At 40.3% G+C, this 15,910-nt stretch overlaps 1 protein-coding gene across 1 annotated transcript in view; it reads left to right on the top strand.

Annotated features, from left to right (window-relative positions):
* The window catches only part of SLC9A9 (solute carrier family 9 member A9), a 535,038-nt gene that overhangs the window by 279,412 nt on the left and 239,716 nt on the right, over window positions 1-15,910 (top strand). Inside the window, exon 9 of the mRNA XM_057739599.1 lies at window positions 1,735-1,823. Within this exon, the coding sequence (XP_057595582.1) occupies window positions 1,735-1,823 (89 nt within the window). The remainder of the gene's footprint in view (window positions 1-1,734; window positions 1,824-15,910) is intronic.

Below are 15,910 nucleotides of genomic sequence, written 5' to 3'. Positions count from 1 at the left end.
TAGTCTTTGTTACATATTTTTGTTCTCAGAATGCACCTGTGCGCTACCCACAGCCCCCATCCCTTTTTATTCACTACGTCTCTGCAGATCAATGTATAGTCAAAACATTTCCACAGCAGTGGGAGGTCAGCTAAACCTCACCCAGAAAAAACTTCCAAAAGACTGCAGAATCAGCAGAGATAGATACATTGCATTTTTAAATAAAGAAAGAAAAATGCTCGATACCAAAACAACATGCATGGCAATCCTCCTAGTTCCTCGAAGTCCTTGAAGTACTTCACTACCCCCAAAGTTTCCCTGGTACTGGTTGTTTTTTAATAGAAATTCTGTGAAGAGTGAAATATAATATTTCAGAAGCATTTTTTTCTTTGAATTTCTGAAGAGAGACTAGGAAACCAAAAAGTTACCCCCTCAAAAAAATCTATATAAATACTTACCGCATATAAATTTCTTGGCACAATTTCCTAGTTGTTTTTATTCTTTTGCCTAAAAGTCTGAAGCATAATATTAAAAGGAAATAAGTGATGTAAATGTATTAGACAAATGTCTTAGCAATATTTTTTTCTAAAGCCAATCCCCAAAATAACCAACATATAAATAGAAGCATACAGTCTACATATAAAAAATATGCTTGGTTTTTAAAAATTCTTTACTGCAGATTCATTTGAAATGTCAGTATTCAGTTCACATATCTCTATACTCTTAAGAATCATCAGCATTTAATTTATGAGGGTCTTTAGTGGGAAAGAGTCTGCTATTTAAAATTCAATTCAATCCCCTTGGTTTGCATTGAGGAATACTTACATCTTGTGTTTTTTCCCAAAGCCCTCTTCTATGCCCAATTTCCCATAATTAATCAAATCTTTAATCCAAGGGAGAATGCAGCCCCCACCACTTCCCCACCCCAGCTCAGGGGCAATGACACAGAGAAGAATGGAGCCCAGGGACAAATAACTCATTTGCCCCATGGTTGCTACTCCTCTGTCCCCAGGCATCATCTAGTGTATGTGTGGCTTCAGGTAGTTTTTAAAGCTGGGTATAATGATGGCTTAAGAAATAAATCCTGCAACCAGCCAAGAAGCAGCTGAGGGCCCACTATGGATAAGAAGCACATAAGAACAGACGAGCTTACCTTCAAGGATTGTGTGCCTTGAATGTGCTCACGAGATTATCCAGCAGGCAGAAAGACAAAGCCCCCAGCTTTGCCAAGGAGGCATAGAGGCAAACAAGAACCTCTTTCTGTGCTTGGCAAGGGGGAGCATTGGCAGAGGCAACTGAACCCTTGTAGATGTCTTAGGTTTATGACTTGTGGTTTTTAATACTAAATTATGGTATGATAGGAACTTCTCAGGCTCCTTAAGGTATACAATGGAAAGCAAATGTGTAAGCAAATATGCCAGCATTTAGTATAAAATTCAGCAAAGTAGTTGGCACTAGCAATGAGAGGCCTGGAATTGACTGTATAGTCTTTTGTTCATGGGTTTCCAAGTATAACTTTAACTCATGACTAGAGAATTATTTATCCCCAGGAAGAATCTACTTCTTAGTGTGTCTTTTAGCTTTAATCCTTTCAGTTCCATGTTTAAAGTAGCAAGGTTTACTCAGATTTCATCACCATAATCATCAGCAGTTTTAACTCTGACACCAAGTCCATTTTCTAGCTGGGATAGCCCTACACCTTTGACTTAGGTGGGAAAGAAAATTGGTTTTGACTGGTATGTTTTTAAATTTCAGGGATAGTCGCTGTTCTCTTCTGTGGAGTCACACAGGCACATTATACCTACAACAATCTGTCGCTGGATTCCAAAATGAGGACTAAACAGGTAAAAGAAGAAACTCACTACAGGCTTTGTCTCTTTTCTCAGTGTAATGGTTATGTAGCAATTCTGGCACTGAATTCAGAAAGAATTTCATTAGTAAAGGAAAAAAGTAAGCTGAAGCCTTTCATTATAGGTTGGATATTTATAGATTTTTTTTTCCTTCAGGATAACTATTAACAATTCTCTTGGTAAGCAAAAATATAGTTATAATAGTCTCTCCCTCCTGAGAAATGTGGAACGTAGACTGTCAGTCTTGAAGATGAAAGGCGCACCGTCAGTAATAATTCACTATCACTTACATCTGAAAGCATTATAAAGCATGTGAGATTGGGTAGTTATATAGAAAGAAGGAAATGAAGAAGAATAAGGAAGTAATGTTTGGTCTTTAATTGGGTGCTTTTGCTTCGAAGTAAACTCAACTGCCAGTTGTCACACAAGCAGAATGTATCTCCCATATGCCAGGAACACATCTGTTTCCATATTTGCACATAAACATTCACAGATTCCTCCCACAAACATTTGCTGCATAACCACTCTGTGCCAAACACAGTGCTAGGTACTAGGAATAAAAGGGTAGATAATGTATCACCCTGCCTTTAAGTGGTTCATTATCAAGTCTGTTGAGAAGGATAAAGATGTGCGATGAGTAATTAATTATCCACAGTGTGAAGAGTACTGCAATAGAAATATCTGTATAGGCTCTTTGGGGAGAATTCAATAGGGCCTCCACCCATGGTTAGGACTGAGAAGGTGAGGAGAAAGTTTCCAGAGGTGCTAGCCTGATCCGGAGCTTGAAATACAAATAGAAGTTAATTAGGTGAAGATGTAGGATCCAGTGGGCGATGAGAAATTAGCAGGAAGGGCATTCTAGGCCCAAGGCTGTAGCATGGACAAAAGCTCTGAAGCAGTTGATTGGAGCACGTTAAATAGTTCTATGTGGCTAGTGAATGGGGTAAGGCTGAAGTTAGTGAAATCTAGTGTGAGATGAGACTGCATATACAAGAGACCAGCTCATGGAAGGACTTTCTTACCTTGTGAAGAAGTTTAGACTTTATCCTAAAGGTAATGGGAAGTGGCTCTAACAATAGAAGTTTATTGTCTTACAATTCTGGGAGGTAGAAGTCTGAGAGCAAGGTATAAGTAGGATTAGTTCTTTCTGAGGGTTACGAACAAGAATCTGTTTTATTCCTCATTTTTACCTTCTGGTGATTTTCTGACAATCTTTGTTGTTCTTTGGCTTGTAGACACATCATCCTAATCTCTGCCTTCATGTTCGCATGGCATTCTCCCTGTGAGCATGTCTGTCTCCAAATTTCCCCTTTTTATAAGGATACCAGTCATTCTAGAATAGGGACCCGCCCTACTCCAGTATGACCTTATCTCAACTTAACTAATTACATTTTCAGTGACCCTATTTCCAAATAAGGTCAGATTCTGAGGTACTGGGGATTAAGAATTCAACATATGAATTTGGGAGGACATTACACAGCCCGTAACAGGAGGTCATTGAACTGTCTTAGGTAGAGTAATTTTAGGATAATTGAAGTTCCATTTTAGAAATATCACACTGACAGACAAGAAGAGCATGGATCAAATAGCACTTGTATCAGCTAGCTTTTGCTGTATAACAAGCAACCCCAGTGGCATTTAACAGTAAACATTTATTTATCGTGCATCTGCAGGGTTTAGCTCTTTTGATCGCGGTTGATCTGGGTGGCTCTACTTGTCTCAACTGGGATGATTCCCTGTCTGTGGGTCTGGTGGGGCTCTATGCTGGAGTAGGCTTGGCTGGAGCACTGTAGCCAGTGCCACATGTCTGTCATTCTTCTCCTGGCAGAAGAACAACCCCCTGTGTGCAAGTTCATTTCAAGCTTCTGCTTGCATCACATTTCCTAAACATCCTATAAGCAAAGAAAATCACATGGCTGAGGCCAGAGTCAAGAGGCTGAGCAGGTCACTAGCTCACAGTGAGAGTACACTGTAAAGTTACATGACAAGGAACACAAATATAGAAAATTATGAACAACTGGACCAAATGATTGCAATCTATCCCAAAATGCAAATGGAGGTAGATAGGCTCCTCTAGTAAGCCCAATGATGCTGAGAACATCTGATGTGATATTGGGGCTGTGGGAGTGGAAAAAGCCAAAAAAGACATCTAAGCAAACCTGTAATTGGCTACGAATTTCTAAACAATTTTCAAAGACTTACCTTAAAGCTTTGTAAAATGGCTATCGTTTTCATCCTTCACTCTTTGTCATGTTCCAAGCTCAGCTGGACCTGAACCCATCTCCCACCTACCCAGGGACTCTGCAAGGTCCACTCTTATCTCTGCCCATCCAAGGACTCAGAAGATGCAATTACATAAATTTTAAGAACCCCCGATTTAAAAAAATGAACCAAAAAACTGATACCAGTACCTAGAAATTTCCAATACATAGTCGTCTAGGATCCTTTTAATTATGGAGACTGCTAGCATTCTCTAGAGTTTAAAGGGAAATATCTTGGGCTGGTTTTTCCTGACCTCATATGGTTTTCTGAACATTTGTATTCTGAAAGGCTGAAGTCTGTTTAGGGACTTGCACTTTTAAGTCACACTATCTAGACTGCTCAGCAGAACTTCAAAGATAACTCATCTCATGGCGAGACAGCAGCCCAGCACCTAGGGGAGACAAAGCCAAAATCAGTGCCCCACAGCCTTCTGTTCTCCTCTGAATGGCTTGACAAGCACTCCCTCATGGGCTGCCAGCATCCATTTTTACAGCACTCTCCTTTAGGGAAGGAGATTTTTACAAATTCATTCTTTAACATCCAGATAATTGCATCTCTCCATCTTTGTTCCCCCATCACCTTCTTTCCTGGGTGCCTAGTTCACAGTAGGAGCTTAATGAATGCTAATTCCCTTCCCTTCTCATACCTTTCTCACTTCTTTTCTTTCAGGATCTCTCGTTTTCTATTTATTTTTTCTCTGAATATCTGCATACGTAGCATATGTGCATATTTATACGTGAATATATATGATACATCTACACACATATTCCCCACTCTAGTACATAGAGTCCAAGGTCACCATTTAAAAAAAAATGAGATAGGGCTTCACTGGTGGCACAGTGATTAAGAATCCACCTGCCAATGCAGAGGACACAGGTTCGAGCCCTGGTCTGGGAAGATCCCACATGCTATGGAGCTGCTAGGCCTGTGTACCACAACTACTGAGTCTGTGCTCTAGAGCCTGCAGGCCACAACTATTGAGCCCACGTGCCACAACTGCTGAAGCCCGCGCGCCTAGAGCCTGTGCTCCGCAACAAGAGAAGCCACCGCAATAAGAAGGCTGCACACCACAACAAAGAGTAGCCCCCCTCCTCCTGAACTAGAGAAAGCCCACACACAGCAACGAAGACCCAACACAGCCAATAAATAAATAAATAAATAAATAAATAAATAAATAAATAAATAAATAAATTTATCCAAAAAAAAATGAGATCAGGCCCTTTAATTAACTTCACAAACCGGAAATCCTTGGCCACATCTGCACCAATGTAGCAAGCAAATTTTAAACTCCATGTGGGAAAGCAATTACAAATTGTAAAGAAAAGCTGAGGCAGGTATTATAGAGGTTGCCACCGTTTATTATATGATGACACGTAAGTACAGAATGCATTACCTTCCTCTACATCTCCCTGAGCTGTGTTCATTGTCAGTGAGAGAAGTGGCCTCTGCCTCCATCCCCAGGTCTGTTTAATGGGAGTGAAGGAAGTCAATTAGTAAAGTATAGGGGTAATCTATGACAATCAACTTTGTGTTATAAAACCCTCAGGTAATATGATTCACAAAGGAATTTTATTCATGGACTGTGCCTATACCAGCTAATCAAACAGCTATATCTGGATACAAAGACTTTTGAGAATTAATATATCCATTATAACTTCAAGAATTAGAAGGCCTTTTTAAAATCGCAGTTTTACATTAAAATGTTTTGGAACTGATAATGACAAGTCTAGACGCTGGTGAACTGATTTTAACTCCAACCCACAAAGAAACATGTAACATCACTGTATGTTAGGCCCAAAGCAGCATAATAGGGATGTTCCGGTGCTGCTGCCCACCATGAGGATTTATATCTTCACAGCAAAACGCTCTAGTAGAGAGTATATGAACACGTGCAGCAATCCCGTTCCCTGGACTCGGAGCAGTTTGCTTACTTTAAGGTGTACGCATCTAGCCCCAGAGACAGACAAATACTGCAAGCCCTGATTCTTGCCCTAGAAACTGAGAACTGTTCAAGATACTCGAGATGGACATCAGCACACGGCAGTCTGGGAGCCTAGAGGTCTCACCCTGAACCATCCAGAAGATCACATACCAGTCTCATGACCCCACTCACACAGGTCCCAGCCTGCCTCCCAACTCTTTCCTCCCTCATGCCCTTACCCCCTAGGCAGCCCTGGGAGCTGGTCATCTGGGCCAGACTCCAGGATGTTTCCATCAGCTGTCTCTTCCTTGCCTGAGGCTGACTTACAAAACCATGTACTTCTCTACCATTGTTTTTTTTTTGCAGATTGGAGAGTATCCTCCTTTAACTTTCCCTCCAACTTCGTGTAAGGTTTTTTTTGTTTTAATTTATTTTATTCAAGTATACTTAATTTACAATGTTGTGTTACTTTCTGCTGTACAGCAAAAGTGATTCAGTTCTCTCTCTATATATATTCTTTTTCATATTCTTTTCCATTATGGTTTATCACAGGTCTACCATCTCTTTTAATTAGAATTTCTCCTTTCTCTCCTATAGATTCCACCTAAAAATTACTTCTGAATATACATATGACATGTAATAGTAATTTAGATAATTTAATCTATGATGCATTATCATGTACAAAGTACTCATTTAATTTTTACTTACTTCTCTACCCAAGAGGTAGCTCTTCTTATTATCACTGATTACCTTCATTCATTCATTTAATATTTTTTGAGAGCCTATTTTGTGTGAGCCACTCTTCAAGGTGCTGAGGTACGAGTGAATAAAAAAGAGTTGCTGGTAGAGGAGCTTTGGAGTCATCAAAATAAATAGGCAAAATATACAGTACATTCACGGTAAGCTATAAGGCCAATAATAAAGCAGGGAAGGGAGGTAGGAGTGTGTGTATGGGAAGGCAGGGTTACTGTTTTAAACAGGGTTGCCAAGGAAGGCCTCAAAAAGAAGGTGATCCTTGGAACTTCCCTGGTGGTGCAGTGGTTAAGACTTAGAGCTCCCAATGCAGGGGGCCCAGGCTCAGGTCAGGGAACTAGATCCCACACACATGCCGCAACTAAGAGTTCACATGTCACAACTAAGGAACTGGCAAGCCGCAACTAAGGAGCCCATGTGCCACAACTAAGACCCAGCACAACCAAATTAGTTAATTAATTAATTAATTATTTTAAAAAGAAGGTGATCCTTGAAAGAAATAAAAGAGGGAGCTATGTGAACATTTGGGGCAGAGCTATCCAGAAATTAGGAACCACACACACAGTGGCACCCTGGGACAAGGAGACCAATGTGGCTGGGGTGGAGTGTACTAGGGGAGAATATGAAAACAGTATCAGAGCAGTGACAAGGGACAGGGCTTGGAGAGCCTGAACAAGGTGGGAAAACACTGGAGGCTTTTAAGTCCAGGCATGGCATGATATGATTTAAATTTTAAAAAAAATGAAAGTGCCATGTATTAGCTGGGGAAGACTGAAAGACAGCACGCTTGAGGGACAATCGAGAACCAATGGTTGGTTTGTTACATTTGAGATGTGTATTAGTCCACAAAGCAGAGCTGTTGATAGCCAGTTGGACATAGAATTCTGGAGTTCAGGAGGGAAGTCTAGGCTAGAAGTATAATTTTAGAAGTCACCAGGATAGAGATGATATTGAAAACCTGAGGCTGGATGAGATCTCTAAGGGAATAATAGAGGAGACATCCAAGAACCAAGTTTTCAGGCACTCCAGTGGTGTCAAGAAGTCAGGAACCAGCAAAGGAGACCGAGAAGGAGCAGCCAGCAGGGAGAAGGAAAACCAAGGAACTGTGGTGTCCTGGAGTCAAATGAAGAGAGTGTCTCCAGAAGGAGCATGATGGATGGTGCCAAATACTGCTGAAAGGTCAAGTTAGATGAACAACGTGAGCATCAGTGATGGCATTGATAAGAGCCATGTTGTTGGAGTGTCAGGGGAAAAGCCTGAATGTAACGGGTTCAAGAGAGAATGGAAGGAAAGAAATTGGAAAGTGTATGTATAGACAAGTCTTTCAAAGGATGGGGAGCAAAGAAATGAGATGATACCTGGAGGGAGAAGTGAGGTCAAAAGACAAATCTTTTTTATTTTTAAGATGGGAGAAATAACAGTACTTTTGTATGTTGATGGAAATAATACAGAGCAGAAGACCGTGTGTTAGAGGGTTTGCCAAGACTTATGACTCGCAGAGGCAATTTTTTTTTTCTTTTGGCCACACCATGCGTCATTAGTTCTGCAACCAGGAATCGAACCCGTAACCCCTGCAGTGGAAGCGCGGAGTCTTAACCACTGGACCACCAGGGAAGTCCTGAGGCAAATTTTGAACTTAGATTTTTTTGACTTTGTAGTTGAAACTAGTTTGCCTCCTACTAAATATTCTTTAATTAGTGGATGGTTTTAGTAGCAATTGTGGGACTTAGCATCATTTATTCAGTACACCTTGAGTGGTTGGATAGATGAATGAAAGAATGGATGAATGAGTGTTTGGCTATCTTTATTGTACTTTCAGCTAATTAGTCATTTATCTTATATTTAATTCTATCATCTTTGAAAGTCTACCAATTTCAGTGCATTTTAAATTTTTTTTACTAAAATATAGATTGAGATGGACATAGATGTTTTCATGCATTTATTTTTGAAAAGCCAGATTCTTTGCCTAGGATTTACAGTGACAATGACATCTTCGTTACAGCACATTCTTACCAGATGCTTATTTTATTTCCACTCCCCCCAGATGACATTTTGAGTGTTTATCACCAATTGAATGGAAAAGCAGCAATGCAAATCCAAATTTAAGTTTCCAATAAAAAAAGACAATGGGAGCCAAATTAGATGTGCTGTGCATGACTTTGTAAGAAAATTCAAGAAAAAGAACAGGAATGTGAGAAAAAAAAACAGATTATATGGTAGGAAGAACACTTAACCGAGAGCCCAGAAAGCTGGAGTTTGCCCCTTATCTCTGCAACTAATGGTGGGGCCTTGGATAATTAATTTAATATCTGTGAGCTTCAGTTTTCTCATTTGTAGAATGAATGATTGAACTATATGACTGGGTTTTAAGGATAATGTTGTGAACCTAATCATTCTCTGACCTGACATAGAGCATAAAGCACGCATCTGGTTCCCTCTTCCAGGCTAGGACTGGGCAGGGATCACTTGATTATACTGCTCAGAGATGAGAGGAGCGATCAGAGTTTGCCGTGGCTCTTGCTGACAAATCATTGGGTAGACCATTTTAATAAGGTGTCAAGTCAAATCCTCGGATGAAGCGACCAAACACTAAAGTCCCTGATTTATCCTGAGGTGAAAAGTTTCACTGAGAGCTGGATACTTCTTCCTGGAAAAATTCTCTGTTCCTGCATGAATGATTGTAATGGGTTTGTCAAAGACTGCCTGCCTCCTTGGGGTGGAGAGAACAGAGCTTACATTGCTACCACTCAGTCTCAGGGCCTGACTGAAGGGCTTCCCCGCATTTTATTTCAAGCATGGACTGAGTGTGGACTAAGCACCACATGGTTGCATGGCAGGCACCATGCTAGAATCCAGGGAGACAAAGGCAAATAAGACATGGTTCTCACGCTTAGGAGCTCCTAATATAGCAGGGCACACCCACATGTACGCACATGTACATACACATGTACACACACACACACATACACAAACAAGAATCCCACGGGGCAGATGTTAACATAGATGTTAACAATGTGTCATGGGAACCAGGGAACTGAATTGCTTCCTGGAGGCCAGGTGTTCATGGGAAGCTGATTGTGGGTTGGGTGTTTCAGAGACAGGTATAAGGATAATTAGGAGATTATCATGCAGATGTCATGGGAAATGAAAGCAAAGAGAAAAGAGTGTGCAAAACCATGAAACTAAGAGTGAGCTTGACAAGTGCCAGAAACAAAGAGGTAGGACAATCTGCTCAGGGCTCAGGTTGCCTTGGGGAGGTAGATAGAGGTGGGTTTAGGCTGCTGGTATAGGTTGTGGAGCAGGGAAGGGAAAGGTGTGGGAGAGAGTTGACCATTAAAATGGAGAGGTGAGTTCAGATGGACATTTTAGTGTCTCACTGTGCTACGTTTAGGAGAACTGTATTCGGTAAGGCTCATACCTGCGTAAGGCTTCTAGACATAGAGTTGATGATAATCAGATTTGTGCCTTACAGAGATAAGGCAGCATCATGGAGGAAATGACATCAATCCATGACATCACTCTCCCTGCTCACAACACTTCCTTTCGATAAATACTTACATGTGTAACATCTAAATTTATCTTAACCTTTTGTGACTCTAGATATATTTTTGTCCTGTCTAATCTCTTAGGATGTTGTGGTCTATATGAAAAGATTATGGAAGTTTACCATTTGGTTTTGTCTTGAACTTAGGAGTTGCTGAGTTAATAAACAAATGAATGAGTGAATGAATTATGATGATTAACATTCCAAGATAAAAAATAGAGGAAACAATATATGCTAATTAATGGTTTTACTTAATTCTGATATGATGCATTAACTTAAATGTAATGAGTTGGATGCACAAAACAAATGTCTAGGGTAATCTTGAGATATTGAAAGAAAGATCAAGTATAATTCCATTGCTTGTGTGAGTTTCCTGCAGTGTGCCTCTGCCTTATGGATTTGCATTACAGTGGTTTTCGATTATGGTTTTGTGCAATTTTCTCCATCACTTTTAACAAAAGCAGGCACGTTCCATCCCAGTTACCTGTTCCGAGGCACAGTGTAGAGAGAGAGTTGTGGGCAACAATGCCCCTGTCTCCCTGGCTCCTGAGAAGTAAGATCAAAGATATCTTCATAAAGCACAGAATTGCCATTTTAAAAAAAACTCTAATTACATTTCTTTTGTCAAGATTTCTACCACTTTTCTTCTTCCCTTCATTCAAAGTACATTTAAAAATACCATCCTAGAAGGGTTGAATTCATAAATGATGGCAAAGTGTTTAAATTTCTCCTTAGCTAAGCTGGTGATTCTTTTCAATGAAACTCATTATATTGTATAAAGGACATTTAGTAGTTCAGCTAATAAGTGTTCTCTTTTAAATGCTAATGAGAGTGGAGCTCCCACATCAAGGCAAGAACACACTGTACTTTCAGCGCCCAGAAAGAATTATTGTCTGTGAACCCCTAGTTAAGAAGCTTTATGCCACAACCAACTTGGATTATAGTAGGGGCCACAAATGACCATTAGGCACTCTCAATAGCAGGTATCTCCTATGTGCCAGGTACTGGGTCCCAGGGAGAAATAAAGCTAAGTAAGATATGAGATGTGCGTTCCCTTGAAAATTTTTCATGTAATTTTTTTTCTCTGATAAAGCTATAATGGTACTGTAACTTGATTAAATTTTAGCTACTCTTTTAACCACACATCTATGTTTGTTTATCATTGTACGTAATTGCAGTTGAAAATTTTAAGTCATAAAATCTAAGAAGTTCAGAGCAAGGTGGGACTATGAAGATAAACTGTTAAACCCAGAATTATATTGGAGGAAACTGAAGCCCAAAGACTTTCGATGACCTGAGGGGTAGAGTCAGTGCTCCAACCCAGGGGCTGACCTGAACATAGACCAGCACTCAAGGGATATTCACAGCAAGCTAAAAATACATAGTCCCCACCTCTAAAAAGCAACCTTTGGTGTATTAGTTATCTATTGCTGTATAACAAATTACCCTAAAGTGTATGAGCAAATTTGTACTATTTCATATAGTTTTTGAGGGATCAGAGTCTAGGAGGATCAGCTTAGCTGGGTGGTTCTAGCTCATGGTCTCACATGACAAGCTGTTGGCTGTGGCTACAGCATCTGAAGACCTGACTGGGACTGCAGGCCCTCTCCAACATGACTCACTCACAGTCCCGCAGTTCTTCATCATGTGTCTTCCATAGGGCTGCTTGGGTGTCCTCATGATGTGAAAGTAACTTTCCCCCAGAGCAAGTGAAACCAAAGAGAGACAAGAAGAAGAAAGCAGCAGTGCCTTTTATTAACTAGTCTCTGAAGTCACACACTGTCACTTCTGCCATATTCTGTTTGTTAGAAGCAAGTCACTAAGACCAGTCCATACTCAATGGGAGGGAAATTAAGCTCCACCTCTTAAAAGGAGGAGTATCAAAGAATTGTGAACATATTTTAAAACTACCATGGAGCCTGATACCATTTTTGCAAGTAATTTTTTGATTATGGTTTCAGTTTCTTGTATGATTGAATACTTAAGTTTTCTGTTTCTTCAGTCTACTGTACTTTCCCAGTAAACCATCTATTCGCTCCAGATTTTCAAAAATGTTAATAACAATCGTTGAACACTATTACTGTGCACTATAAACATGTATTTCATCTAAATTATTCCAAATTGATATTCACCAAAAAATCCATGAGGTAAATACTAATATTAGTCACATTTTGCAAACCTTAGAGAAATTAAGAGGTCACCCAAAGGATAGAGTTGAGCACCATGACGCATTGTTATATTTAATGCCTTTTTCTTATATTTGATTATAGACTTTTTCTGTAGAAAGTGATGTGTATGCATTTACCCCTTCTTTAATTTATGAAACTGTATATTATAATGATCATTTTAAGAAACAGCACATGGATTTGTTTGTTTATTCTACTACCATGTTCCCTAATTCATCCCTTTCTCCTTTTATCACTATCATTTTCTTCCTCACCTTGGGCTTCTCTTCTTCCTCCCTGTCCCCTTTAATAGATGACAATGAACCTGAGTAACCTTGTCCCTGCCAACCAGCCCTCCTCCCTTCACTCTGCTTTTCTTTCTCAGCCTTACCACCAACCACTAACGGCTGTAATATGTAGCACCAAGAATGACTTTTCTTTTCCCACCCAGGTATTGATGCTGTCACATCTTCTATCCTAGTCACCTCTTTACCTTAGAACAGGTATTTTATTCCATTTTGCCGCTGCTGGTTTCCTCTTTCTTCAGGATTCATCAGTACTCCATGTAGCCAAGAGCAATTGAGTACTATTGTTGTTTTCTTCTGCTTCTTCATCCCAATCATAAAAGGCTCTATATCCAAGTCACCTGCCAGGACTGTCTATCTCTACCCCACAGGCAACATTTTGGGATCCATAGTAATTCATCATGACATATCTTGCCAAAAAGATTCCAAGTCTTCTCTAAATTTTTGTCTTACTTATCTTCCAAAACCCCAAGAAAGTATACTTACCTCATTCAGCATTTTCTAAAATTTAATTTTTACTACATTTTCCCCAAAATAATGGCTTCATATTCTTTACCACTAGTAGAGCTTCAGCCTCTCAGAGAGATAGTCCTCTCTCTCTTTCTTACTCTCGCTCTTACCCTTTGTCTCATTCTTTTTTCTCTCATTTCTTTCACTTTTAGAAAACAACAAAAAATCCATCATTAATGCTTAAGTATCAATATATGGATATATATGATCCATGTCCTTCTACGTATAGGTCTGACTCACTGCTTAATGGAAAAAATTTATCTGAGTAGGATTTAAGAGATCAGCTGTCCTGGTCCCCATTTTGATGACATTCAAGACAGATGGTTGCTCATTATTACCTTAAAATTTCTAAGTATAGCAATGGCATAACCCTCTTGAATAGCCCATTACAGTTTTATCACCCTGCTTGATAGGTACAGGTATGATGGGCTTCGGTCTCATAATGGCATTTGGGAATGATAAGTGGAAATTACTGTAATTTTTCTACTCATTTTAATTAAATTTTATTGATGCAGCACAGAAAACATCAAGGCTGAATACATGCGCCAGAGTGTGTGTTTGTTAAAGAATAGTGCCAAATTTAAGGGTGCCATTTCCTTGATGGTCTTGAAAGATGCAGGAAATGCATTTAATAAAATATTAAGTCTTTGTGCAATTCCTTCAGGAGAGAAATTGAATTGCTTCTAGAGGCACAGCTCAAAAATCCAAAGAATCTCATCAGTGGAGAGATGATCTAGAACTCTAAAGTACCTGTAAGGAAGATCTAATAAATGAGAATAAGACTTTGGTTTCAGGGCAGTCACTTAATGCAGTTGTTCCGGGTTGCACTGAGAAAGAACTTGATTGGAGGCAGCAGTGACCTATCTGTTCTTGAGGGAGAAGAGAATGTGCCTTATTATGGACCTGCTTTAGCAGTGAACACCCAAATAAACTATTCCTGACGTATTTTTCCATTGGTTCCAAGCTGTTAAAAATTATGCTTGAAAACACACTTCTTTTCCCTTTTTTGTGCCGTGCCTTGCTCCATTCAAATTAAATTTTCAAGGACAAACTAGAGGGGCAAAGATGCCTGATGGAAAAATAAAGGAATTCTTCTGTTGGAAAAGAAGGTCTAATCTTTTCTGTCATTGTAGGTAACTGAATTTACACAACTATTCTCTTCCCCAGGGATCTGTAAAAATGTGGTCCTTGGGACTCAGATCTGGAAAATATGTTATTTTGGGTTTCTAGGACAATGACTTCAGACCTCAGCACTAGGCATCCCCTGACTTGCTTTTCTTTTCTAACGATGCTGCTCTGATGTTAGCATACAGACCTACAACATAGGGCCGACGTAGAAGGTCTCTTGGCCAGCTAGGAACAGGCAGGCAGAGAGGGGCTCCAGGTAGCACATGGGATGAGATGAGAAACAGCCGAATTTCACTATTCCAAATTCTGACACAGCAGCTTTCTGGATAGTTACTGTGAAGTTCTATGAGCAGCCTCTGGGGTCTTTCCTAGGGTCACAAGGTGAACAATATCTGAACTGTTTATGTCCTTCTGCAGGTGTTCTCAATGGTGATTTGTAGGCTGGTGTCATAATGACTCAATTTTATGACACTGCCTGTACTCAGTTCTGGCATAAATTAATGATTTACACCATCCTTTTAGGGAAAACACCACCATTCTTCCCCTTGCGCTGACTTGTTTTTTGGTTTTTGGCTTGTTTTCATAGTACCAAGTTGGGGCAGGTAGTCTACAGGGATCTTTTGCTTCATCCAAGTTTATTAGAGACAGAAGAATTTGAAACCATCTAACCTTCCAGGGAAAAGTAGTCTGATTTTAAAGGAACATGTCTGGCTTGTTTAGCCCTACTGAATGCTTCATGCAATGGCTAGAAACTGTTGCAAGGACTCAGAGACACAGGTCTGTGGAATAAGGCAACGTTCCTTAAGGGTCTTCACTATGTTCTGGGCAGAAAATACCTTATTAAAGGCTCCAGTATGTTCTCAGGTATTAATACAGGCATCTAGCCCTAGTTCCTGATTTGCCAGAGGTCCAGGCCACCCAAGGGAAGGAGCTGGAATTTCATCCCTAGTTAGGGCCTCAGGCATTCAGTGATATATGTGTGAGGAAGGGGTTAATGACAGAGGCCAGACACAGACAGGAATAACCAAACCCTTAAGAGGGAAATTCCTATAAATGGGAAGACATCTTGTACAGCCTGAGGGTCAGTATCCTTTTGTGGGACTTTGTGAGGCTGGACATGGCCTCCCAATCCACCCACCGGCTGGCCTGCCTGCACTCTGAGGACGAGAGCACTAACGGGTAAAATGGGGAGTGGGGGAGGCAGCAGTATGTCCCTTCTGGGACCCTCCTCTCTTCCCAGAATGTTGGGTGGTAAACTAGAAAGAATTTAAGTGGGTGTTCAAATAACCCTACTAAGGGATCATCTCTAAAGGAACTGGACACAAGAAAATGAAATCCTCCCCTACTGTCTGGAGGGAGAGGTAAGTGGCAAAGACCAGGAGGCAGGCAGAAATGGAGCTTCAGATGCCAGGCAAAAATAGCAGGTGCCCCCAGGAATGAGGCCATCCTAGATTTGCAGGAGGCAGGCAGCTGCCATGCAGGCAGCGTGGAGA

Source organism: Hippopotamus amphibius, chromosome 6, assembly GCF_030028045.1.
Source record: "Hippopotamus amphibius kiboko isolate mHipAmp2 chromosome 6, mHipAmp2.hap2, whole genome shotgun sequence".
NCBI classification, from domain to species: Eukaryota; Metazoa; Chordata; class Mammalia; order Artiodactyla; family Hippopotamidae; genus Hippopotamus; species Hippopotamus amphibius.
This window is presented reverse-complemented; position numbering and strand designations above follow the sequence as displayed.